Source organism: Zootoca vivipara, chromosome 5 (genome assembly GCF_963506605.1).
Source record: "Zootoca vivipara chromosome 5, rZooViv1.1, whole genome shotgun sequence".
NCBI classification, from domain to species: Eukaryota; Metazoa; Chordata; class Lepidosauria; order Squamata; family Lacertidae; genus Zootoca; species Zootoca vivipara.
Window position 1 is genome coordinate 9,581,177 of NC_083280.1, and position 26,799 is coordinate 9,607,975.

At 43.5% G+C, this 26,799-nt stretch overlaps 1 protein-coding gene across 1 annotated transcript; it reads left to right on the forward strand.

Annotated features, from left to right (window-relative positions):
• Positions 1-582: 582 nt before the first annotated feature.
• Positions 583-26,409, forward strand: MCCC1 (methylcrotonyl-CoA carboxylase subunit 1). Its single transcript, XM_035133468.2, has 19 exons — positions 583-689; positions 3,278-3,324; positions 3,801-3,940; positions 4,860-4,955; positions 6,903-7,024; positions 7,932-8,079; positions 9,638-9,759; positions 12,241-12,352; positions 13,326-13,407; positions 15,570-15,697; positions 17,558-17,741; positions 17,903-18,012; positions 18,578-18,794; positions 19,019-19,105; positions 20,821-20,870; positions 21,511-21,648; positions 22,490-22,597; positions 24,289-24,360; positions 26,170-26,409. Exons 1-19 carry the CDS (start codon positions 625-627, stop codon positions 26,287-26,289), a joined length of 2,148 nt encoding a protein of 715 aa, XP_034989359.1. The 5' UTR covers positions 583-624; the 3' UTR covers positions 26,290-26,409.
• The last annotated feature ends 390 nt before the right edge of the window (positions 26,410-26,799 follow it).

The following is a 26,799-nucleotide window of genomic DNA, read 5'->3' on the forward strand; positions in this document are numbered from 1 at the left end:
TTGGTTATTTAACATGCTGCTATTACCGGTATTTTCTGCTTTATACACATCATGACTATCTATCTATGCTGCTTTATTTCTGCCTTATGAATATATATATGCACGATTTTAGCTGTTCTTTCATCTGTGAGCAGTCTTGAATCCCTGACAGGGGAAAAGGTTGGTGTTATAAATACAGCACATATAGACTAATTATCATCATCATCATCATTTTGCTTTGTACCTGGTGACCAATTATTTGTTGTTTTGCGTTGTTTCATATATTATTCTTACTATAACTTCTATATAGAAGGCTCGCTGGTAGATATATATTTCTCTTTTATTATTATTATTATTATTATTATTTTAAAAAACCACTTGCAGACAAATAACAATTGTTCGTGTTTCTGAGGTGGCCACACGCAGCTCTCTGCTTTTCCCCTCAGAGAGGCCCTCGACAGCCCTTCGCCTTCGCCGCCTCAACCTGAGGTGGGAACGGAAGAATTCATTCCCTCGGCCGGGAGGAAGGCGCTTCCACTTCCCACGTCGTCCTCCTCCTCCTCCCGGGCCCTCCCGATAGGCTCCTACTCCGCCGCCGCGGCCCAGCCTCCCGTCCCCGCCCAGCCCACCTCCCTCTCAGCAGCCATGGCGGCCTCTGCTCTGGCGGCGGCGGAGTGGCGTCTCCAGGCCCTGCGAGGGCTGCAGTGCCCGTGAGTGCGGCTGGGCCCCGACAGGGAGGACGGGGCGCGGAGCGGGAGAGGAAGGAGGGAGGCCCTGCAGGAATGGACGGGCAAGGCCCACGCCTCGGGGCCTCGTCGTGGGTGCGGGGGGGCGGGGCGGGAAGCTGAGCAGTAGCAGCATCCCTCCCCCTCCCCGCTTTTCCTTCAGCTGGAGGGGGAAAGGGACGAGGCTTCACCCCGGGGCTCGGCGGCCCCAGAGAAGAAGGCGCCTCTGAGCATATGCAGCGTGCATTTTTAAATTCTCCCCCCCTTCCAATCCGCAATAACAAACAGGACACTCCCGCATGTCTTTCGTCCGAGGCAGAGTAGATCAGGGATACTTCCACTGTTAGTTTTCATAAAACTGCTGGGTTGGGTTTTTGTGTTATGTCTGTGCACTCACAGCGAGGGGAAGGGAATCCTTCTGCATAATAATAATAATAATAATACTGTAATAATAATAATAATTTATTATTTATACCCTGCCCATCTGGCTGGGTTTCTCCAGCCACTCTGGGCAGCTTCCAGCAAAATATTAAAATACAATAATTCATCAAATATTCTGAAAACAGTGCTCGCATTTAATAAGAAGCAGCTCTGGCTCCTTCAGATCTTCCAAATGCCTCTTGAAATAAATAAATAAATAGAGGTGTGCCAGGGCTAGCTTTCACCTGACCAGCTGGCAGCTTGAAAGGGCATTGGAGGAATGTGTGCATGTTGTCCTGGAGGAAGCAAGATCTGTTTTTCTCAGGCAAAGTGTTACTCAAGAGGTATCAGAAGGAAATGTTTGAAAATTGATGAACGACAATTATAGATAGAAAGAAGAGGATTTGCCCTACTTGACTATTTTGTGGACAGGTTATAATAATGTATAAAAGCCATAGCAGAAATTGGTAATTGAACAAGTGATGGGATGAATGTATTTCGAAATGATAGTTGGAAAAGTTAATTTACTGAGAGCAGCAAAGGAAGGGGGGGAAATAGAGGTGACATCTGGGGTGGGCAGGAAGTCAACTATTAAATTTGTATTTAATTTGGGGACAATTTGTTAAAAATTATGGAATGTCAGAATAATTGGCAAAAAAATGAAAGGGTATTGCTTCGTGGTGGCAGTGTTACTTATGTGATATAAGCGGTTTGTGTGGCAATGCCACAAAGCATTGCTGCCAACGAGTGTGTTAAGTTTTTGTGTTTTTGTTTGCAGAGGCTGGCTTGCATGGCAAACCGTTGCACAGGGATAGCATGGCTGCATGGAGCAGCTGTAAGAAGGGTGGTGGTGTTTGGGCGAAATGGACCTTAGGGCTGTATTCTTACGTTGCTGGATCGGCATGGGTAAACAGTTTCCGTCATCTGTAAAGAGAGCCAAGCAAATTCCTGCATTGCAGGGGGCTGGACTAGAGGACCCTTGGGGGTCCCTTCCCCCTCTGCAATTCCATGATTCTATATACTCTTCAAGGACATAATGGAGGAGCTCTTGTGGGATCAGGCCAAAGGCCCATCCAGTCCCTCCATCGTGTCCTCACAGTAGCCAGCCAGGTGCCTATGGGAAGCCCACAAGCAGAACCTGAGCACAACAGCGCTCTTCACACCTGCCATTCCCAGCAACCGGTCAGAGGTTTACTGCCTCCAACAGTGGAGGCAGAAGGTAGCTATTGTGGCTAATAGCCACTTATATCCTAATCCTCTGTGAATTGGTCTAAACTTCTTTTAAAGCCACCTGTTAGCTGGAAGGAACCAGACACCCCAATTTCCTTGTGGAAATTGTTGAAGGGGTGTGGGAATTTGCCCTGGGATGGCCAGTTCAGTAACATGAATTCAAAACAACTAGGCAGGGGTGTAGTAGGACCCAAGCAGCTGTACCCCATAGGTGAGACAATATTGCCACCAAGCTTGGTGCGATGAGCCCCATAACTGGTGTTCAGGCATTTAATAAGGCAGCTTTCTGTGCTCCTAACTGGAATCATTATAGAGCTATAAAACACCAGGCATACTTTTTGAGATGGTATAAACAGTATTTCCAAATTTGGCCTCACCACAGAAAAGGCAATGCAACCCTGACTTTCTTGTTCTCTGTCCTGGGGAAACCCATCCAGATGGGCGGGGTATAAAGATTATTATTATTATTATTTGCTTCCTAGCCTGGAATTTCATACTTGATGCTGTATACTGAGCTGACACTTCTGTTGACTCCCGAGATTTCTCTTTTGGTTAGTTACCATCAGTTCAGACAACCCCATCAGCACATACGTGAAGTTAGGGTCCCTATGTGCATTACTTTACACTTAACTTAACATGGAACCACACCTGACTCTTCTTCTCTGTCTTGTTCTCAGCCATGTAGATATGGCCAAGTGTACATTTTAGTGCTGCATTCACACAGCTATGTTCTTCAGATCAGCTATTACCATCTAGTAGCTCAACTGCAAAAGGAATTGTTATAGATCAGTCAGGTTTTTTCTTCCTTATTGGGTTCCTCTACCCTTAGCAATTGTACCCAGCATTTTATTTCCACCCCAAGAATAGCTCATTCGGCTAAATTTCTACTTTTGTTTTATACTGTGCTGTTTCCCCTCTTACAGAAAATGGATCTGGACAACAAGAGTCAGAAAATACTCTTCTGCAAAAGGTGAACTGTTTGGATTATTTTATTTACAGAAAAATGTGTTGTTAATGTTAACATTTTTGTAGCATCAGCTCTGCTTTTTTTTAAATTAAATTCTCACCCTGGCTGCTTGCATCTGAAAGTTTTATTTGCAAATAGGTCGATGGCAACATTGTTTCTTTACGTATTGAGATTTCCTCTAGAAAGGGTAAACCCAGATTAAATGGGAGAAATATACAAACTGACATTTCAATGGTAACCATATAGTGTTGATGCTGCAAAAAAATTGCATGCATGCGGAACACCCATCTCACAAAAAAAACAACAACCCAACCCTCCTCTGCAAGTACCCACTTCCTTAACTGAAGAAGCTTTTATTCATGATGTGGAAGACATGTTAAAAATAATAATAGGAATGAAGTTGTGCTATTGTTAGCAGTAAAAATCATGGTTTAATACTTTTGAAACTTATTTTCTCCTTTTTTAAAACAAACGAACAGGACAAAGAAATATTGAGAAAGTCCTTGTGGCAAATAGAGGTGAAATAGCATGCCGAGTGATGCGGACTGCCAGGAAGATGGGAGTGAAATCTGTGGCCGTTTACAGTGATGCTGACAGGAATTCAATGCATGTAGCAATGGTAAAGCACACATTCGTTAAAACATGTAAGGGGCCCACCCTGAAAACAATTGTAAAGTTGAACATGCAAAGCTGATTTAAACTGAGTCAGATTGTTGTACCATATGAAACTGGGTTGTCTGCTTTGCCTTCTCCCCTCCATCTGGCAGATTTCCCCCCCAGAGTTTTCAGGCGTCAGCTTTTCTGATTGTAAATTGAAGTGATATCTTTTCTTTTAGAAGAAAGGGACAACTGAACTTGGAAGAAACAGAAAACAGTCATACCTTGGTTTTCAAACAGCTTAGTTCTCGAACGTTTTGGCTCCCAAACGCTGCAAACCTGGAAGTGAGTGTTCCAGTTTGCAAACTATTTTTGGAAGCCGAATGTCCGACAAGGCTTCCGTGGCTTACGATTGGCTGCAGGAGCTTCCTGCAGCCAATCAGAATCCACACTTTGGTTTCTGAACGTTTTGGAAGTCAAACGGACTTCCGGAACAGATTCCGTTCGAGAACCAAGGTATGACTGTAGTAATTAATAGAAATATTTTCACATTTGGAAACTAATGGCTCAGTCCTGCTTTATTTGTATCTAGCCTTGTTGCAGTTCCCTGGAATAAGTTGGAAAGCCAATATACAGATTTATTCTTAATTATGTTGCAGATGCAAGTTAAGGGCTCCTTTTTTCTTTCCTTCCTTTTTTGTCATGCATTCAAACCGTTATCTAATGCTTCAGACCTACACACTTTCTTATGTATAGGTATCTGTATACTCAGTGGAACATAAAAAAGTCTATAAATTCTGATTCAATTGTGGTTCTGCTGTTTAAGGTTTTTCTTCTTAAAAAAGGTGTCTTGGAATGCAGCTCTAAAATTAGCTGTTCTGCGTTTGTCTGAAATGTAGCCAAATAATAATGTAAACACAGTTCCCTTTATTTCATTGCAGGCAGATGAAGCGTATTTCATTGGCCCAGCACCATCTCAACAAAGTTACCTGTCCATGGAAAAGATAATGCAGGTGGCCAAAAAGTCAGCAGCGCAGGTGTGTATTATAATTCGCTTCTTAATTCAACCTGCTTATACACGTATTTTTAAACAGATGTCAACTCTGGATGCTATTCAGTATTGATTTTTATGGGGCAGCCAAAGCCTTAGGAGCAACTTAGCAGAGAGTTCTGTAGTTCTACAATTAAAGTGATTCTCAACATGGTAAATATTGAGAACTGCATGCCATTTAGGGAATGTTTTTTAATGTTTAAAATGGTAAAGGGACCTCTGACCGTTAGGTCCAGTCGCAGACGACTCTGGGGTTGCGGCACTCATCTCGCTTTTCTGGCCAATATGTTTATTGTATTTTAATATTTTGTTGGAAGCCGCCCAGAGTGGCTGGGGAAACCCAGCCATACGGGCGGGGTATAAATAATAAATTGTTGTTGTTGTTAGAAAGACATGAACTTCACTTTAAATCAGATAATTTTCCTTGGATCTCCAAAAGACATTAGGGGTTGCCTTCCTGTTCACTTTTGCCTTCCTGTTCACTTTTGCCTTTGCCAAGCTACTTGTGTGGCTTGTCTTAACTTTACGGAGAGTGTGTTCTCTCATGCGCTCCTCCCTGTGCACCTAAATCAGCAGGAGAGGCCCTGCTTCATAATGCCTTGCCCATTGCTGAGGGGAAGTTGGTGAGGATATGGGATGGGACTTTATTCGTAATGGCACACACATTGTGGAATTTGCTTCCACATGAGGTCCACCTGACTCCCTCCTTAGTGTTTTCCACCAGAAGTCAAGGATATCTTAGAATAATAGAATCACAGAATCATAAAATTGTAGAGCTGGAAGGGACCCCAAGAGTAATCTAATCCAACCCCCTGCAATGCAGGAATATTTTGCCGTGAGGCTGGAATCCACAACCCTGAGATTTTGAGTCTCATGCTCTAATCTTAATCTTAATCATGAGCTTTCCCATGCAGCTAAAACATTGATATTTTCTTTTGACTCTGATATTCCACTTGGTTTTGTTAGTTTATACATTTGGTGGTATTTTAGCTTTCATTTTAAGTTTGTAAGGTTGTATATCTAGCATTTTTTTAAATTAAAAAACATGGTTTGTGTGTTTATTTCATAGGTTTGTTGTTTTGTTTTGCTGCTTTGAATGCCCATTTGGTAGAGAATGCTGTAAACAAATGGTTCAAATTAATCAGTAGGGCTTTAGCTACATAGGGATCTGCTTTATACCAGATCAGATTTCTGCTCCAGCCAACTCAGCATTGTCTGCTCTGACCAGCAGCAGCTCTCCAGGCAGAGGACTTTCCTACCACCTGCTAAGGAGAGATGCCAGGAACTGAACCTAAGTTATTCCACATGCATTGAGCTGTGGCCATTTCCCAGAAAGCTGAGCTAGGGGAGGCTTTGCTTTTGCAGCACTGCTGATGCTCCTGAGGTGTTCTGCGCTTGGGCAGAGCTTAGTACAGTAGTTGCATCCAGGGTCCTGGTTATACTTCAATGACACAACATGTGCTGACTGAAGCAAATGAAAATTTGTGCATTAGATATAAAAGTATAGAACCTCTTGTGCTATAAGCCAGACATAGGCAAACTTGGCCCTCCAGATGTTTTGGGACTACAATTCCCACCATCCCTAGCTACTAGGACCAGTGGTCAGGGATGTTGGGAGTTGTAGTCCCAAAACATCTGGAGGGCCGAGTTTGCCTATGCCTGCCATAAGCAGTTAATAAAACGGTATTTCCCGTATCCAAGCCCAGAACTTGACGCTGCGTTCCTCACTGACTTTCAAAGAAAGCTACAAGAAACCAAGGCAGACTGTGGAGCATCAGAATGTCCTTCTGATGAACAATATCCATCAGATGTTAGGTCGCTGCATTTGGGGCTCTGTGCAGCTTCTGAAATAGTTAATTGAGGGAAAGCTCATGCAGGGCACTGTGAGACCTGCCAGTCTCATACAATATGCCCTTGATACTTCCTGTTTTAGGCTATCCATCCAGGCTATGGCTTCCTGTCAGAAAATACAGAGTTTGCAGAGCTCTGCAACAAAGAAGGAATCATTTTTATAGGTCCTCCTTCATCTGCCATCAGAGATATGGGCATTAAGAGGTACTCTGTTTTGCTTCACGGCCTTTTTATACAGGGATGTTTACTATAATGGTTAAGATGGTTTTTTGTCTGACTGTGATGGTGCTTTACCAGCCTAGTGCTCTCCAGATGTTTTGGACTACAATTCCCATCATCCCCAGCTTTTGCAGCTGATGGGAGTTGTAGTCCAAAGTGTCTGGAGGTTACCCAGTTTGGGCAAAGCTGTTAATATAGCCTTGAGTTTGGGCTCCCCCACCCCCTCTTCTGTATGTGCAATGAATTAAGCCTACAGTGTTTTCAGTGGTCTGTGGGAATGACCACAAAACAATATGGTGAATGTCAGCATGGGAGGAAATCTGACTGTGTACAAGGCTGTAGAGCAAGACTAGAATCAGGTTTCAGAGCGTGACATGGCAGTTTTCTTATGCAAGCATAAAATTTGGGCTTTTTGAATTTAGCCCTCATAGAGTTGTGGGAAGAACTCTATGAAGAAAAATAAAACAGACAGTAATTTCCCATGTGCTAAAACGGTGTTTTAAATCTCATGGGCTGATCAGATAACCCAGGCACCCCCAAACTGCGGCCCTCCAGATGTTTTGGCCTACAACTCCTATGATCCCTAGCTAACAGGACCAGTGGTCGGGGAAGAAGGGAATTGTAGTCCAAAACATCTGGAGGGCCGAAGTTTGGGGATGCCTGAGATAACCATTTGATATGCTGCATGTCCACATACTGGCAAGTTCTAGTTTGCCCCCTTGTGGCTTCCCAGCATGGAATACATGGCATGGAATACAGTTCCTTTCTGTATGAGAAAATTGTAATGTTTGAAGCAGTCCTAGATTGTGGGAATACAATGCAGACAATGAGATGTGTAACAAGAAGCCCTCACTGTCATTGCCACTGAGTATCGAAAAATATTCTTTTGAAGCACTTCCAAAGCTATCATGTCCGCTGCCGGGGTTCCTGTTGTCGAAGGTTACCATGGTGAGGATCAGTCTGACAATTGCTTGGAAGAGCAAGCCAGAAGAATAGGGTATCCAGTCATGATCAAAGCAGTTCGTGGAGGTGGAGGAAAGGTAAGGACAAAGGAATTTGATCCTCAGCTGATCTACTGTACAAACAGAACAGAGCAAAGATCTTCAGCTCTGGTAAATAAATGCTTAAGGAGTAATGTGCCAATCACTGTGCCAGCCTGACATCTCGGACCCTGGTCACGCTACAAAGTTATCCTATATACCAGGCATCCCCAAACTGCGGCCCCCCAGATGTTTTGGCGTACAACTTCCATGATCCCTAGCTAACAAGACCAGTGGTCAGGGATGATTGGGATTGTAGTCCAAAACATCTGGAGGGCCGAAGTTTGGGGATGCCTGCTATATACCAAGGGTGGCTAATCTGTGGTCCTCCAGATGTTGCTAGATCACATCTTCCACCAGCTGCAGCTGGCATGGTCAATGGTTAAGGATGCTGCAAGTAGTTTCAGCCACATCTGGAGGACCACAGAATAGTCAGGCCTGCTACACATTAATAGTGAACTCAACTTCTTTGTTAGAATCTATGTAATCAAACAGCACCATTCATATTCAGGTTTGCAGGAATACCAACCCCCCCCCCCCAAAAAACCCCTTATTTGGGGGGGAACCAAAAGGGTTTGGGGGCAGGGGTAAGCATGCAACAGAACTTCAGAAGGTGCCTAATGAGGACTGTGGCTGCTCAGTGGGCACAGAATGCCGACAGGGAGACAGAAACAGAAAACCAGGGAGGCGCAGGAATGGCGTGTCCTGGAAAAGACGTGATGACTAGCTGACTGGTGGAAGCATGAGCCAGAACACTCCATGTTGCAACATTTGCATGTGGGCCTCGATTGTCTTGCCCTTATTTAAATTGCTAGCTGTCGTCTCTCCATTAGCACCAGGGCTTGTTGTTGTTTAGTCGTTTAGTCATGTCCGACTCTTCGTGACCCCATGGACCAGAGCACGCCAGGGACTCTTGTCTTCCACTGCCTCCCGCAGTTTGGTCAAATTCATTTTAGTAGCTTCAAGAACACTGTCCAACCATCTCGTTCTCTGTCGTCCCCTTCTTCTTGTGCCCTCAATCTTTCCCAACGTTAGGGTCTTTTCCAGGGAGTCTTCTCTTCTCATGAGGTGGCCAAAGTATTGGAGCCTCAGCTTCAGGATCTGTCCTTCCAGTAAATACCCAGGGTTGATTTCCTTCAGAATGGATAGGTTTGATCTTGCAGTCCATGGCACTCTCAAGAGTCTCCTCCAGCACCATAATTCAAAAGCATAAATTCTTCGGCGATCAGCCTTCTCCAAGGCTGAATTACTTGGTTTCATACAACTTCGCCATAATGCATGTTTTGACCATGGCGGTAATGCTCCTAACAGGAAAGCGTGAGACGATGGTTGCTAGTTTGGTCCCTCCTCAAAGTAACTACAACTATATGTTAACTATATGTTATGTACTCAGTGGCACCTGAACAGTAGCTGATTCAAAGTTAGTACTTGTATGAGTGGTGCATCCATATTGTAAACCAACCTAGCAAAAAAGGATTTAGGACATCCTATTGTTTTTCACTCACTAATTTTTGCTCAGTATATTATATTCTAATATACTGGTTTTGTCACACCATAGGGCATGAGAATTGCTCTTTCCGAAAAGGAGTTTAAGGAACAATTGGAATCAGCCAGGAGAGAAGCCAAGAAGTCTTTCAATGACGATGCCATGTTGATAGAGAAATTTGTAGATAATCCAAGGTAACCACACCATCAATCTGCTTGTAATCTCTTTAATGAGTTTGTAGAACAAAAGTAGGAGAATTGATGGGGGTGTCTCTGAGTGTGTGTCCTACGGCAAGTGAAGCATCAGCAGTTAATCCCCCCCCAAAAAAATTCTCGGAAAAGCATGTTTGGGACATTGGGTCTTCTTCTTCTTTGGCGATCACTCGTAGCCAAGTAAGATTGTCTTCCATAAACACGATTTTAACAATGGGTCCGTAAGTGACTGTGGAGGCCAATTCTGGATCCACACATCCTTCCACAGTGGGGACATTGGTTTCCAGGCGGGAGTTGATTGCAGTATGGATTTCCCAAGCGTGCCTTCCTCTTAGCATGTTTCTCCCTTGCGTCCTGAGATCGAGTTTCTTCAAAGCCCATGACACCTTTGGTAAAGGCTGTTCTCCAACTGGAGCGCTAGTGTTGCCCAGTTGTAAGTGTTTATACTGTACTACATTTTTAAATATTTGCCTTGTGACAGTCTTTAAATCCTTTTGTTGACCACCAGCATTACGCTTTCCATTTTTAAGTTTGGAATAGAGTACAGTGGTCCCTCGACGTACGTACTTAATCCGTTCCGAATGCACATTTGTAGGTCGAAAAGTTCGTAAGTCGAAACGCGGCTTCCCATGGAAAAAAAATATTCAGAAAAATTCATAAGTCGAGAAAACCGCATGTAAAAATTCGTAAGTCGAGGAAACCGCATTTAAAGCCGCCAACAGTTTCCGTTCGCATGTAGAAAAATTTGTAAGCGTGCGGCCACTTGTCCCGTTCGTAAGTTGAAACCTACGGATGTCGAGTCATTTGTAAGTCGAGGGACCACTGTAGTTGCTTTGGAAGACTATCATCGGGCATCCACACAACATGACCAGTCCAACGAAGTTGGACATTGGGTAGGTGCACAGCACTCATGCTCCCCTGGAAAATCCAGCCCTGGCTGGAGAGAGGTCAAAGCTTGGATGGCTGTTGGGGTGTTGAGCAAGGGAAACTGAAGATGCCGGATAGATCACTTCCCTAGTGCTCTTGGGACATGGAACTGACCTCCCCAAGGTTGCTGTTTTTGGTGGGTGAGGAATTTAAACCCCTCTTTCTCTTATCACTTTTTCCCACTTCAAGATACTTGCAGACCACAATGTATAGTACTATATATTTTAATAGTAAAAAGGTAAAAAGGTAAAGGGACCCCTGACCATTAGGGGTTGCGCACTCATCTCGCATTATTGGCCGAGGGAGCCGGCGTATAGCTTCCAGGCCATGTGGCCAGCATGACAAAGCCACTTCTGGCGAACCAGAGCAGCACATGGAAACGCTGTTTACCTTCCCGCTGTAGCGGTTCCTATTTATCTACTTGCATTTTGACGTGCTTTCGAACTGCTAGGTTGGCAGGAGCTGGGACCAAGCAACGGGAGCTCACCTCGTCACAGGGATTCAAACCGCCGACCTTCTGATCAGCAAGCCCTAGGTTCAGTGGTTTAACCACAGCGCCACCTGGGTCCCTCCATATTTTAATAGTAGCAGTGAACTATTTGTTTAGAAGGCATATGCTGTGTTTATGGTGCATGCTACAGTAGACTTCACTACAGTATAAAATATTTCAGGGTAATAGTGATCTCTCTAATCCGTGTTAATAATTGTGAAGCCCCCTTAAAGTAATTGCAAATCACAGGTCCTTCAAGATAACAATTGTGAGAACAAAACTTACATACACTGAAAAAGCAGGCAATAATAGTTTATTTATATGTGTATACTTTGTTATCTGGTAGTCTTGTGACACATAATGTTTGAAAATGCATTCTGAAGTGTGGAGTATTGATTCCAATATATTAGTGATAATTATTCTGGAATATGCTCTGGCCCTATACTGTATACATATATAGTTGTGACAGTGCAAAGTGTAGCTTGCTATCAAAACTTCCTAAATGGGACACTTTAAGTTCCATGATAACAGTTTTCTACAATGCAGATCACTTGCTTGGTTGTCTTTCTGATCCTTCCGTTCATTTAGGGTTTTTAGCACAAGGTAATGAGTCAAGACCTTGTATGTGATATTGCAAACATCACACGTTGACCTTGTTCTGAATTGCTATGTTTGAATTTTCTCTCTCTCTCTCTGATAACTTAATACTATTTGAAAACAAAAGTGTGCTTTTGATAAATGTTTGCTTAAGTGCACAGACCTTCCTTTTCCTAGAATATGATGTTAGAGATTAGCATGTTTAAAGTTATTTTAAGTATGATGAAGGGTAGAAGAAAACACTGATCTTCCTGAAGTTTACATTGTTTCCAATTCTGAAAAATAAGATTATCTTTAATATATGATAGATTGTGCTAGTTGTCTTGAAGTGGCACAGTCTACTGTGATGGAATAATGCACTTTGCTCTTTTAAAAATGGCACTAATGGACATTTATTTATTAATATTTACATTTGAACCTTTATTTATTAATTTTTACACCTGAAACAGGCATGTAGAAGTTCAGGTATTTGGAGACCAGCATGGCAATGCAGTTTATCTGTTTGAAAGAGATTGTAGTGTACAGAGAAGACATCAGAAAATTATTGAAGAAGCTCCAGGGGTGAGTGAGTAGTTTCTGAAAAGGTGGTTGAAATATATAAAAGTGCCTTTTTTGTTTACTTTATTGACATACCGTATTTTTTTGTTTTTCACATGTGGTACCAATGGCTTCTTGGTATATATATATATTTTTTACAGAATATAATAATAGTTTCAGAGATCCCCAAACACTTCTAACATGGGATTTTGTGAAATCATGCTAGCTACCCCAGTATCCTGTTGCTAAAATGTATAGCACATGCACACACTTCTGAAGCTACTAGAGAAGCTACTTTTTCTGGAATGTTCTGTTAGTTTATCTGGGGTATTCTAAGCTATCTAAGCTATTCCTGAAATGTATTTTATACTAGTGATGCCTCATTGGTTCGACCATGTCTCTGATGTTCAGCATGTGGTTCCAGCAGACTTGATATCTATTTATTTGTGTACACATGTTAAGTCTTCCATCAACATGCTTATATTTAAAGGGGCTGGATATTTTTATTTGCAGGGTTTTGAAACCATTAGCGTTCAGTTAGGTCATGGGTCAGCAAACTTTTTCAGTAGGGGCCGGTCCACTTTCCCTCAGACCTTGTGGGGGGCCGGACTATATTCTGAAAAAAAATATGAACGAATTCCTATGCCCCCAAAATAACCTAGAGATGCATTTTAAATAAAAGGACACATTCTACTCATGTAAAAACATGCTGATTCCCGGACCATCCGCGGGCCGGATTTAGAAGGTGATTGGGCCGCATCTGGCCCCCGGGCCTTAGTTTGGGGGCTCCTGAGTTAGGTGATTTGTTCTGGTACAGCTTCTCTGTGAGGTTCATTTTATGTACATGAAATGTGGCTTGAATAACTGTATGTGAAAAGAAGAGGGTTTTTGTTTTTTTAAAAAAATGTGTTTTTTCCCAGGTAGATGATACCTGCATACAAGCACACGATGCTGTGTGTGGTATGAATGTAGTAACATCATTCCAACCTTTTCTTAGCCAGGAATTAAGCCTGAAGTAAGACGGAAGCTTGGAGAGGCAGCTGTCAGAGCAGCTAAAGCTGTGAACTATGTTGGAGCAGGTATTGAAAACTTAACTTCCTTTTAGTGCTGTATTTAGGTTCACATTGGAAGTTACGTATCCATATGGGAGGCATGTTTAGAGGAAGGATGCTTTAAGTGGAACTGTAGAGTTTATAAAGTGATTCAGGCCTCACCATGGGACTGAAACTGCCTTGGTCGCGCTGGTCGATGATCTCCGGCGAGCTAGAGACAAAGGTGAGAGCTGTTTCCTAGTTCTGCTGGATCTCTCAGCGGCCTTTGACACCATCGACCATAACATCCTTCTGGACCGTCTAGAGGGGCTGGGAGCTGGGGGCACCTTCCTCCTGGGCCGTGTTCCACTCCTTCCTCCTGGGCCGTGTTCAGAAAGTGGTGGTGGGGGATGAGTGTTCAGACCCCTGGGCTCTCACTTGCGGGGTGCCTCAGGGTTCCGTTCTCTCCCCTATGCTTTTTAATATCTATATGAAGCCGCTGGGAGAGATCATCAGGGGGTTTGGGCTGGGTGTTCATCAGTATGCAGATGACATCCAGCTCTACCTTTCTTTTAAATCAGAACCAGTGAAGGCGGTGAAGGTCCTGTGTGAGTGCCTGGAGGCGGTTGGAGGATGGATGGCGGCTAATGGATTGAAGTTGAATCCTGACAAGACAGAAGTACTGTTTTGGGGGGACAGGAGGCGGGCAGGTGTGGAGGACTCCCTGGTCTTGAATGGGGTAACTGTGCCCCTGAAGGACCAGGTGCGCAGCCTGGGAGTCATTTTGGACTCACAGCTGTCCATGGAGGCACAGGTTAATTCTGTGTCCAGGGCGGCTGTCTACCAGCTCCATCTGGTACACAGGCTGAGACCCTACCTGCCCGCGGACTGTCTCACCAGAGTGGTGCATGCTCTGGTTATCTCCTGCTCAGACTACTGCAATGCGCTCTACGTGGGGCTACCTTTGAAGGTGACCCAGAAACTGCAATTAATCCAGAATGCGGCAGCTAGACTAGTGACTGGGAGTGGCCGCCAGGACCACATAACACCGGTCCTGAGAGATCTACACTGGCTCCCAGTACGTTTCCCAGCACAAATCAAAGTGTTGGTACTGACCTTTAAACCCTGCCCTAAACGGCCTCGGTCCTGTATACCTGAAGGAGCGTCTCCACCCCCACCATTCAGCCCGGACACTGAGATCCAGCACCGAGGGCTTTCTGGCGGTTCCCTCACTGTGAGAAGTGAGGTTACAGGGAACCAGGCAGAGGGCCTTCTTGGTAGTGGCACCCACCCTGTGGAACGTCCTCCCATCAGATGTCAAGGAAATAAACAACTATCTGACTTTTAAAAGACATCTGAAGGCAGCCCTGTTTAGGGAAGTTTTTAATGTTTAATGCTGTATTGTGTTTTTAATATTTGATTGGGAGCCGCCCAGAGTGGCTGGGGAAACCCAGCCGTATGGACGGGGTATAAATAATAAATTATGATGGTGATGGTGATGGTGATGGTGATGGTGATGGTGATGGTGATGATGTTCTGCCTCACTGCTCCTGTCCAGAATAAGGGAAGCTCAGCCAGCCACTGGCCCAATTGCACATCATTCTAAGCCAAACCAACTTAGCACGAATGTGCTGCCTTCCAAGGAAGATATCACAACTAGTTTCCTCTCCCAGGGGTTTTTAAGTCAGTGCAGGGGTTTTTAAGTCAAGCCCAGGTTTGACTTAGTGTGTCATTCAAAGCCAGGCTCGTGGTTGAGATTTCTTCTCTTTAACCACGATCTGTAGCTAAAGCTTGTCCTATGGTTTGTCCTATGGTTGCAGGTTATGGTTTGAAAGGCATGCTGTGCCAACCTTTGGCTGTCCTGCACTGTCCCAAAAAGCCCAGGGAGGGGCAAAGTGACTGCAAGCTTCTCTTCTGAAGCTAGCGTGTTTGTGTGGTCGCAGTAAGCCAGAATCTGGATAGGTTTAAGGCTGCATTTGATGGAGAAATATTTCCACTGGATTAGGGTGTTAAACTTCCTGGAGGATTTCCAAGATGTGGTTTTGGATCAGGTTTCTAAAAATATAGTTTCCATTTAAGATGCTTCATATCGACAACAGACAGCAAACACTGTGGACAATGGCGTTATGCTGGGATCAGTGTTATCCTGGGACTTTGTTTAGAGAAAGAATTTCCACCGCTACTAAATGTACCAATCTTAAATATTTCAGGAACAGTGGAATTTATTATGGATAGTGAACATAATTTCTATTTCATGGAGATGAACACCAGGCTGCAAGTAGAGCACCCAGTTACTGAGATGATCACTGGGACAGACTTGGTAGAGTGGCAACTTAAGGTAAGGGCTTATGAGGGCATCATCTATAGCACGGGTGTCAAACACAAGGCCCGGGGGCCAAATCCGGCCCGCCAGACCTCGTCATGTGGCCCGCCGAGCGCCCCAGCCAGCGGGACCCAGCAGTGGGACCTTGCTGCTGAAGCGCCGCGCCAACAAAGCGCCGACAAACAGCTGGGGCCGGGAAAATGCTTTTTGCCCCTGGGTCCCTTCGCGCTCTTTTCTGGCGCTGAATCAAGGCGGCGACCCCCCCTTCCCTTTCTTTCTTCCTCTCTCTCGTTCTTATTCTTTCTTTCCCTCTACTTCCTTCCTTCTTTCTCCCTTTCCGTCTTCTCTCCCTCTTTCTTTCTTTTTCTTTCCTTCTTTATTCTCTTCCTTATTTACTACTCTTCTTTCTCTTCCCTCTTTCCTTCCTTCCTTCCTCTCTCCCTCCCACTCCCTCTTTTCTTTCTTTCTTTCTTTCTTCCTTCCTTCCTTCCTTCCTTCCTTCCTTCCTTCCTTCCTTCCTTCCTTCCTTCCTTCCTTCCTTCCTTCCTTCCTTCCTTCCTTCCCCCTCCCCTCCCCCTCCCCCTCCCTCTCCTCCGAAACATAGGATGCTTCTTTATACTTCTGGCCCCTAAACCCTGGAACCAGGAGAGCAGCTCCAGTGAGTCAACCTCAGCCAGTCCCTTTGGTGAAGGGTGGTGGCTCACTGGCAGAACATCTGTCCTGCATGCAGAAGGACCCCAGCATCTCCAGGTACTAGTAGCTCTGCAAAGCTCCTACATGAAACCCTAGTGAGCCTCCACCACCCAGTGCAGGTCCAAAAATCATTTTTCAATAAATTGTACAATAATTGTACATTTGAATATCTACTTGCCATTATTCTTGACTATGTTTCTGCTTTCAGAGCTAGTTATTACTTACATTATTACAAAAAACAGTAATAATTGAATGCAGTGACAATAATTTATGATAATAAAGAGTGGACACATAGTCCTACAGATACAACCGGCCCTTTGAGGGTGACCAAACTGCTGGTGCGGCCCCCGATGAATTTGAGTTTGACACCCCTGATCTATAGGAACATAGGAAGCTGACTTATACTGAGCCAGACCCTTGGTCCTTCCAATTCAGAATTGTCAGTGCTTATTGGCAGAAGCTCTCTATAGAGTTTCAGACTGTGGGCATTCCCAACCCTACCTGAAGATGCTGGGGATTGAACCAGGGACTTTGTGCATGCCACTAAGATGCTCTGCTTGTGCCTCCATTTGAAGCCGAGCATGGCTTTTTACCACCAGCGTGGGAAGGTTTCTTCTTGCATCTGGGACAGTGAATTCGCACTCTTTCTGTCTGGGCTGATGCTAAATTGGGCATTGAATGAGAGTATGTAAACACAATATTAGAAGATAAGGATGCATCAAGAATGATACACGGGAAGTCACTTGAACAAAATTGTATTAATTGGGAAATATTTCGTATAATTAGGTTGAGATCTGGAAAATCAATAAACTTGCTTCAAGTTATTCCACTGTGTGAGTGCTCTCCCACACAACGTTTGCTACAGTCTGGCATGAGCATTAAAAATGGGAAGGATTAGCTAGTTGCAGGTATTATAGAATTCAATCTGTTGCTCTGTAGATGGTTTGTGAATGAGAGTTTAAAGCAGGAATTGCCAGCCTGCTTTTCTCTCTGCTGTACAGCTGTCAAAGGCACAAGGACCCTGTTTTTTTGTGCAGTGTAAAACCTAAACCTTAAATACCTCAAGGATTTCTACTACTTAAATTTTTGCTGCACAATTTTTCTGTGATTCCTTGATACCCTCACAGTCCAAAGACACTATTCTCAATCCCGTAGAAAAAGCAAAACTCTTTTTCTTTACAGGTTGCTTCAGGGGAGAAGATTCCTTTGGCCCAGGAAGAGATCTTTCTTAATGGACATGCTTTTGAAGCTAGGATCTATGCCGAAGATCCAAACAACAACTTCATGCCGGGGGCTGGTCCCTTATTGCATTTGTCTACACCACCCTCTGACAGTTGCACCAGGATAGAAACCGGGGTAAGACAAGGTAAATTGAACCTCCTTGCTGCAAATTAGTGTCAGGAACATTCTTTTCGCTTTAAGGGTGTGATCCTAGTTTCAAAAGCAAAGGAAGTAATGGGGTATGAACTGACTCCTTTTTAAGTTACTCATTCTGGCAAATTGCTTTCCCAACTCTTCCTATTTCAGGAGATGAGGTTTCTATATACTATGACCCAATGATTGCTAAGTTAGTCGTTTGGGCAGAGGATCGTCAAGCAGCATTAAGGAAATTAAGATACTGTCTTCGACAATATAATGTAAGTACAGATGGCATTACGATTTATAAAGTGCTTTTTCTCTGGGGGAACGCAGGGGTACACATACCCCTAAACATTTTATGTTGCCCCGACCAACATACCAGCTGTCTCTGCAATAGCAGTGTGGACTGGAGCTCTGTCATTTTCCCCGCCGGTGCCCGGGGATGGGAGTCTGGGGCGGCCGTGGTGGAGGCGATGGCACTTCTCCTTCTCTTCCTCCTCCTCCTCTTCTTGCCAGGCTAGAGCCAGCCGGTGAGTGCCATGTCCCTCATTCAAGCTGACCCCGCCGTCGCGGGGGCCTTCCCGTCCTCTCAGCACCACCGCCTTGAGTCCCTCGTCTGGGGGTTGGGGGGGTAGGAAAGGGGGAGAAGCCAAAATGAGAGTACCCCTAAACATTTTTTAAAGAAAAAAACCACTGGTCCTATCTGATAAAGTAGGGGAGGGAGACCTGTGGCCTTCCAGATGTTCTTGGACCATCTCCCATCACCTGTGACTATGCCCGTTGGAGCATGTGACTGCAGCAAATGGCTTGCCTTCACCTTTCTTTGTTCCCCTCCCTTGGCAGATTGTAGGGCTAAGCACCAATGTTGATTTCTTGCTGGACCTCTCAGGCCACCCGGAGTTTGAGGCTGGAAATGTTCACACCAATTTTATCCCACAACATTACGATGAGCTGTTTCCACCCAAAGAGGCAATATCTGAAGTGGCCTTATGCCAGGCAGCACTTGGACTCATACTGAGGGAGAAAATTGTGACCGACACTTTTAGAATGCAATCAGGAGGTAGGCTTGAGGCGTCTTTGGCTTTTTAGAATACTTTCTGTTACAGGGAAGAATATGTCGTGTGTGCGCGCTCTCTCTCTCTTTTATTTGTTTCACATTCATGAGCAACAATTTTCCAGATCTCATAATTGCTTACAAGCAGAATTCTCTGCTTGAAAGAGCTCCCCCATTCATCTCAGTAGAGCATTAACTGAATCTTTCTCTCTCCATTTTTTATTTTCCAGATAAGTTCTCTCCATTTGCATCCAGCAGTGGCAGAAGAATAAATATACCTTATGTTAGAAACCTGACTCTCTTAGATGGTGAAAATAGTAAGTGACTTAGTTCTGAATGCCGAGAATTTGAATGGCAATCTTTATTCTATAGCTGAGAAGGACAATGAGACATACAATAGTACAATAATTCAAAATGCCATTCTTTTTATGTACTGGTACATTGGATTGATTTATATAGATCACTCGGCACGTACTTAAACTACAAGCATGCCTTTTTGTTTTCTTTGTTACTTTCATCACAGCTGCCCCATATTTCCTGGTTTGTTCATGCTGTTCAACATTCTCAACACTTCGGGAAGCAGGCCTTGCCACTAGTGCATACTTACATAGGATTAGATGTGCCCTAGGTATAATACTAAGGGGTTTTAGTATTTTGTGGGAGACCTTTTTTGTGCTAAGGGCTGCTTCACCCTGCTGGAAAGCTGTTGGGAGGCTACATATATGTTTCAGTGTTGGATAGGGCCCAGACCCATGCACAGTCACAGACCCTTAACACATGCAAAGACAGGCACATAGTCATACAGTCATACCTCGGGTTAAGTACGCTTCAGGTTGAGTACTTTCAATTTAAGTACTCCGCGGACCCATCTGGAACGGATTAATCCACTTTCCATTACTTTCAGTGGGAAAGTTCGCCAAAGGTTAAGTACGGACTTCCAGAACCAATTAAGTACTTAACCTGAGGTACCACTGTAGATGCACAGAAACTATATCCCATGAAAACTCTACTCAAGTTTCACATTCTGTTTTCTCTAAAGTTTCTGAAAAGAAGGAAGTTCTCCAGCACCCTGCCCTGCCCTGACATGCAAAAAGAACTCAGTTGTCTAAGCAGCACATCTGAACCACAACCTCTCCCTTAAAACGATACATTTCAGGATGCAGTTGCATCCTAAAAATTGATGGCATGAAGTTGCAAAATGCATGGCTGGCTTTTTTGCACACTAGCAAGGGGCCGCAAGTCGAGCCTGAGCCCAAGAAGGCCTGCTTCTGCATTGACACCAAGTGGTCATCCGCAACTGGCTGTGCCTTCTCAGAAGTTCTTAAAGATCAGCTTGGCCTGTATTGGGGAAGGTGCCTAGCCCAGGCACCCTCAAACTTGGCCTTCCAGATGTTTTGGGACTACAATTCCCATCATCCCTGACCACTGGTCCTGTTAGCTAGGGATCATGGGAGTTGTAGTCCCAAAGCATCTGGAGGGCCAAGTTTGGGAATGCCTGGCCTAGTCCTAAGTTGTTTAGGGCTTTAACTGCTAACAACAAAACATTGAGCATGGCTCGGTAGCTAACAGGTAGCCAGTGCATATCTAGTACCGTATGTGTAAAGCTATGTCTCCCACTGAGCAACCTAGCAGCTACATTTTGTACTTTTCAGCCACTTCTGAACCAGGCACAAGGGTAGCCTCACGTTAGTTTAATTGTGAATCACTGTAGCAGCACAGTGTGGCAGAAGGTGTAAGGTGACGAAGGGAACAAGGAGCCCACACTTGTGGAGAATGGGGAGAGAGAGTGGAGGTGAAGCTACTTAGAGCTTTCAACGGATAAGTGGCATACAAATTTTTAAAAATAAAGATAAATTGAGAGGAGGTGAGCGACTTCAAAGAGGTGCAGCTCAATTGGATGTGCATTATATTTGGGTTTTAAATCCTCCTCTCCCCTCAAAAAAAGAGAAGAAAACACACACACACACACACACACACACACACACACACACACACACACACGGAAGTAATTTAAATCTTTATTTTCTAACAGAAGTGAATATGACTGTGACCTACAATCGTGATGGATCATATGACATGCAGGTAAACGTCCTCTATGTAATTTGAGTAACTTTTTCTGTGTGGTTTTTTGCAAATCCTTTGTGGCCTATATGTATTTGACCCAAGCCCATCTCTGTGGACTGCGACAAATTGGATAGAGTTTCTAAGGGGCATATTCTCTGTATGGGTGCCCTTTTCATTTTGGTAAGCCTTAATGCTTTTCTCCATTCTTGGAATGCAGCATGATCCATCTCTCAAGCTTATTTCCTCAAAAGCGGTACATCGACCAGGGAGTTAAAATCCTGTTTTCCTGCGTTGCAAGAGGTTGGTCTAGATCAGGCATGGCCAAACTTGGCCCTCCAGCTGTTTTGGGATTACAACTCCCATAATCCCTAGCTAACAGGACCAGTGGTCAGGGATGATGGGAATTGTAGTCCCAAAACAGCTGGAGGGCCAACTTTGGCCATTACTGGTCTAGATCATACATCCCCAAACTTCGGCCCTCCAGATGTTTTGGACTACAATTCCCATCTTCCCCGAACACTGGTCCTGTTAACTAGGGATCATGGGAGTTGTAGGCCAAAACATCTGGAGGGCTGCAGTTTGGGGATGGCTCATCTAGATGATCCTTAGGATACCTTCCAAATCTGCAATTGTATGATGCTATGTAATTGTATTTCAGATACAGAATAAATCTTTCCATGTTTCTGGAGATCTGTCGAGTGATGGTGATTTGGATTGCATAAGATGTTCAGTAGACGGAGTTGTTCATAAATCCAAGGTGGTAATTTTGGGCGACGCCATTCACCTCTTCTCACCGGTAATATTTTCTATTTAATTTATCTGGAGAATAAATTCCCAGCCAGGGAAATGAGTGTTTTTTTAAAAAGGGAAAAAAATTATAGATATGGATACATCTATTTACATTTGGGAGAACAGGGACTGAATGTGTGGCTCTAAACTTTTATGTAAGCAGCCCATAATATTCTTGTAACACTTGAAAATTCATGGCTTTAATTAGTAGCTAAGGCTAATTAGTCAATACTGAACTGTTCAGTGAATAAATTGGCTTGTAAAGCTAAATGCCTCACATCTTTAAGTCATAAGGATGGGGAGATGGAGCATGGATCTTAAAATTTAAAAGAATATCCTAAATGACTAGATGTCTGTGTAAGCTCCTGTGAATCAGGGCTGCAATATTTGAAATGTATTCATGAGGAATTACACATTTTTAATCCAGCCCATTCATATTCATGCTTTATATCATTTCCAAAATGTGTGTTGGCTTAGACTCACATCCTTTTCATACATTATTGCTACATCTTGGAAGTAAGTTAAGACTAAGTAGGCTTGGGAAGTAAATTCAAAATAAGGTAACAAATTACCTTGGTGTTTTCTGAATTACATCGACAACCTCCTTTATAAGAAGGAATATTCTGTTGGTGGTCTCAGAAGGCTGTTTTTTTTTAGTAAAAAGTGATGAAAGGGAATTAAAATGGTTCTCTTAGTGAATATCATGTAAAATCCCTGTCAATAAATCAAGTCTTTAATGTCCATCCTAGTTGCACCTGTCATTTCAAGATGTGGAAAATACAGGTTTGTACCAGCTGTAAAAGTGTTGTTGCACTCATCTGCTCTAGGTGTATTTTTCTTTTCTCCAGGAAGGTAGTGAGCAGATTGGTCTTCCCGTGCCAAAGTATTTCTCCGGAGTGGGTTCAGTTGGAGATCAGGGTGGGGCTGTGGCCCCCATGACGGGGACAATAGAAAAGGTAATTCTGGAGGGATCTGTGTGTGGATGTGGCAGAGCCTTTTCCCCTTGTAAACCACTTTACAGGGTTTTTTTTTAAAATAATTGGTGTATGAATTTTATGAAATAAATAAATAAATAAAGGAGGCGCATTGCCCTTTTGTACCAAAAGTGATGCATTGATGTGTCCTGCAGGGACTGTTCACACATTACATTCACTTCTGGTTACTTATCATCCTTCCTTACTGTAGAGTGTGGTTGCCTTCAGTAGATCGCTGCTTACTTTGCCACTAGCCGCTTCCTTTAAGCTCCTCTGCTGAAGAATCTTGAGGCATTGAGGCAAATTCTGGAGCATGTTCTCACTTCATGCAAGGCAATTAGCAGGTCTTTTGAGTCCCCCCCCCCCATGTGAACTGAGAATATGGCCAGGAACACACCAGTCTCCCATGGTTGTAGGGAAGACACGTATGGGAACTGAAGACAAGATTACGTTCAAGGAAGCTTGTCCATTGCTATGGATCTTCTCACTGAAGCTCAGCGGGTTCCTCAAGTAAATTAAGGGTTTCCTGGGACTCCCTTGGAAAAGATCCCTCAGCTGGCTTCCTTCTTCATTTCCAGCTGACCAATCTCTTTGTCCTCACAACTAGCTCTCGATCCACAGCATCTGCTGTCAAACATCATAAGCCCTCTAGGCTGCATTGCTGTTTTGTTCTGCTGCTTTGTTCATCAGTTTGCTTTGTGGCTTTAGTTTATGATATTATTATTATTATTATTATTTGTATTTGTTTTAATTTTTGTAACTTGCCCTGGGACTATTCCATGAAGGGCCAGGCATTAAGTACGACTCATAAACAAAGATGGCAGGTGGTTTCATGTTCTCTAATTCTTACAGCCCATTTACTCATGGTGTGGATTGACTTGCAACTGTGGGCTCCTCTGGACATTTTTTTAATTGCACATGCATGATGATATAATAATAATAATAATAATAATAATAATAATTTATTTATACCCCACCCATCTGGCCGGGTTCCCCCAGCCACTCTGGGCAGCTTCCAACAAAACATTAAAATACAGAAATCCATCAAACATTATAAGCTTCCCTAAACAGGGCTCACGATGCTGTCAGGGTGGTCATACATGATCCCAACTTTCCATTTTTCGGGGTGCTCATACTGCTTCATGTCCAGTCATAGCTTATACTGTAGTGTCCTGCTGAAATCCTGCAACTTTTCCTACCACAAATATTCCGGGGGTGTTTTTTGTCCCACTTTCATTGCACCATTGCCCCTCCGGACAGCGATGATGTGGTCGCATTGGGGAAGCAAAGCAGGACAACTAATAAAGCAGAATAAACCCACCATTAAACACTCTTACTATGTCAAGAATATATTGCAGAACACACCTGCAATAAAACACCAGTCTGGAGCGTACATGTAGCAAGAGCCATGACCAGTCATCCCTCCCTAGACCATATGCCTCTATAATACATATGTGGTGATAAATTATATTTTGGGGTGCACATTTTCATAGGTGCACTTTTAAAATGTCACTGTGCTGGAGAAACCAGCTACAAAGGTAATTGCCTTTCTTCATCCTCACACAAGGAATCTTTTGTCCTCTTTATTGCTTTCTGTAAACTTGGAGAGAAACTCTGTATTTGTATAGGAGGAACGTGTCACCTGGCTTCTCACTCGCATTTCAATTTGTTAGGTGTTTGTGAAAGCTGGTGATAAAGTCCAGGTTGGAGACCCGCTGATGGTTATGATAGCTATGAAAATGGAGGTGAGTATCATAACATTTTAATCACGGAGAAGACAAGAGGGATTTGGTTTTGGTTTATTAGCACATCATATAAAGTGTGCCTTAAATGTTGCAGACATAGTATGTTAACTGACTAGTTGTTTAAGGATTGTGCTGGTTTTATTGGCATGAGTGATTTCTAGCTGTAACAAACTGTCCTAATGTTTCCCAGGAGCAAATCTTCCATTGTGTTTACATGCTGGAATAGTCTTTATAGTTTAGAAAAATGATCCCTCACTCCCCACCCCCTGCCATTTAAGCATTTCTATTCTATCCAAGGCTTGGTGCTATACAAATTCCAACAAGCAAAGGATCTCTCTAAAAACTACTGCATTTTTTCTTCATAATGCTCCTAGTAATTAAACCATTGCAGGGTATACATTTATAACTGTGTTTTGGCCTTGCTGGGTTCCTTAATAATAACCTCAAACAAACTGGCTCAGTTTGCCTTATTAATTGATGCTGGATTCCACCTTGCGCACTAAACTATTGTTAGGCACTGTTTTGGGGCAGTGTGTAAACAAAAGTGGTGCTGTGTCAGAAATTGTAGTAATCGTAACCTGATGCTAAGTGACTCTCTTCCTCCTCAAGCATTATATAATGTGTGAGCTTTTGACCCATCATTTTGATATAGCCTTGCATGACACACACTTAATTTCTAAAGCCCAAAACCAAAAATATTCTGTTAAGCACTCATTCTAGCCTTAAAGGTTTGGCGCAGGGGAGAAAAAGACAAAATCTAGGGCTGGTAGATGTGGCTCATGGAGGGCCAGTTGATAGAACCTTCAGCATCCTACCAGAACTATGGCCAATGTCCCAGCCACCTCTGCCGAAGGAATTAAAATGTGGTCTTCAATAGAATACAATTCGTAATATGTTTTTACAAGGTATAAATCTGTGACATTTGTAGGACAACGAGCAGTGCTATCATGGCATCGGTCTGTTTGGGAGGAAGGAGAACCTCGGCTGAGTCTGGGCACCACTTCCTCCCCAGCAGACAGTGTGATCACCTGATTGGCTGATGGGAGGATGCCCCATAGCTCTGATGCACCACAGTGGAATAGATAATCAGTGTTTGCACGGAAAGGGTTAACTTTCGACTCTGACCCATCCTACTCTGCAGATAATTGTTGCTGTGATAAGGTTACCTAAAAGCAAAGTGATATGTTCTTATCTCTTGGGATGGAACAGAGCAGGCATCCCCAAACTTTGGCCCTCCAGATGTTTTGGACTACAATTCCCATCATCCCTGACCACTGGTCCTGTTAGCTAGGGATCATGGGAGTTGTAGGCCAAAACATCTGGAGGGCCAAAGTTTGGGGATGCCTGGAACAGAGGAATCCAATACTGATGCTAGGTAGCTCTCCCTACCCCCCAATCTATTCTGCTGGGTGTGAGGCAGGTATCAGGACTGAATTTCCCCCTAACATTTCTGCATACATTGTTGTACTTGGATATTTATCTATCGATTAAAAATTAAAATTTCTGTTCAGTAAATCAGCATTCTTTCGTTTGAGCCTTGAACCATTGGTTTTGGGTATAGATGTCTGCACAGGAATCCTGTATTGGCTTATAGCTGATCTGCATATTTTAAACAAGGTGCCCTAATGTATAGCTCTTATTTGTACAACTGATGGTGCCAGCTTGAAGTTTTAAATCTGAAGAAGTGTGCATGCACACGAAAGCTCATACCAAAATAAAAACTTAGTTGGTCTTTAAGGTGCTACTGAAGGATTTTTTTTTATAGAGAAACAGTGATTGTTTAGCTAATGTATACTTATTTCTCTGCAGCATACCATACGGGCTCCAAAGGCGGGAATAATTAAGAAGGTTCATTACCAGGAAGGATCACAGGCCAACAGACATGCTCCACTAGTTGAGTTAGTGGAAGAAGACTCTGAATCCGAATAATCCCTGGTGAATCTCGGTGATGCCTTTTGATTTTTCCCTGATTCTTTTTTATTCCTCAAGAAAACATCTTTATATTTTATTAATTTAATTATTACTAATAAAATGCTATTATTTCCTCTGCCTTTGAATACAGTGGTACCTCGGGTTACAAACGCTTCAGGTTACAAACGCTTCAGGTTACAGACTCTGCTAACCCAGAAATATTACCTCGGGTTAAGAACTTTGCTTCAGGATGAGAACAGAAATCGTGCTTTGGCAGTGCAGTGGGAGCAGGAGTCCCCATTAGCTAAAGTGGTGTCTCAGGTTAAGAACGGTTTCAGGTTAAGAACGGACCTCCGGAGCGAATTAAGTTCTTAACCAGAGGTACCACTGTAGTTTCTCATCACAACTTTAGACGACTGTGCTTCACTTGATTACTCAACAGCCGATGCAAAAACAACAGAGTTTTGTGGCCCCTTAAAGACTTAACACATTTATCACTTTCATGGGCTACAGCCCATTTAACTAGGC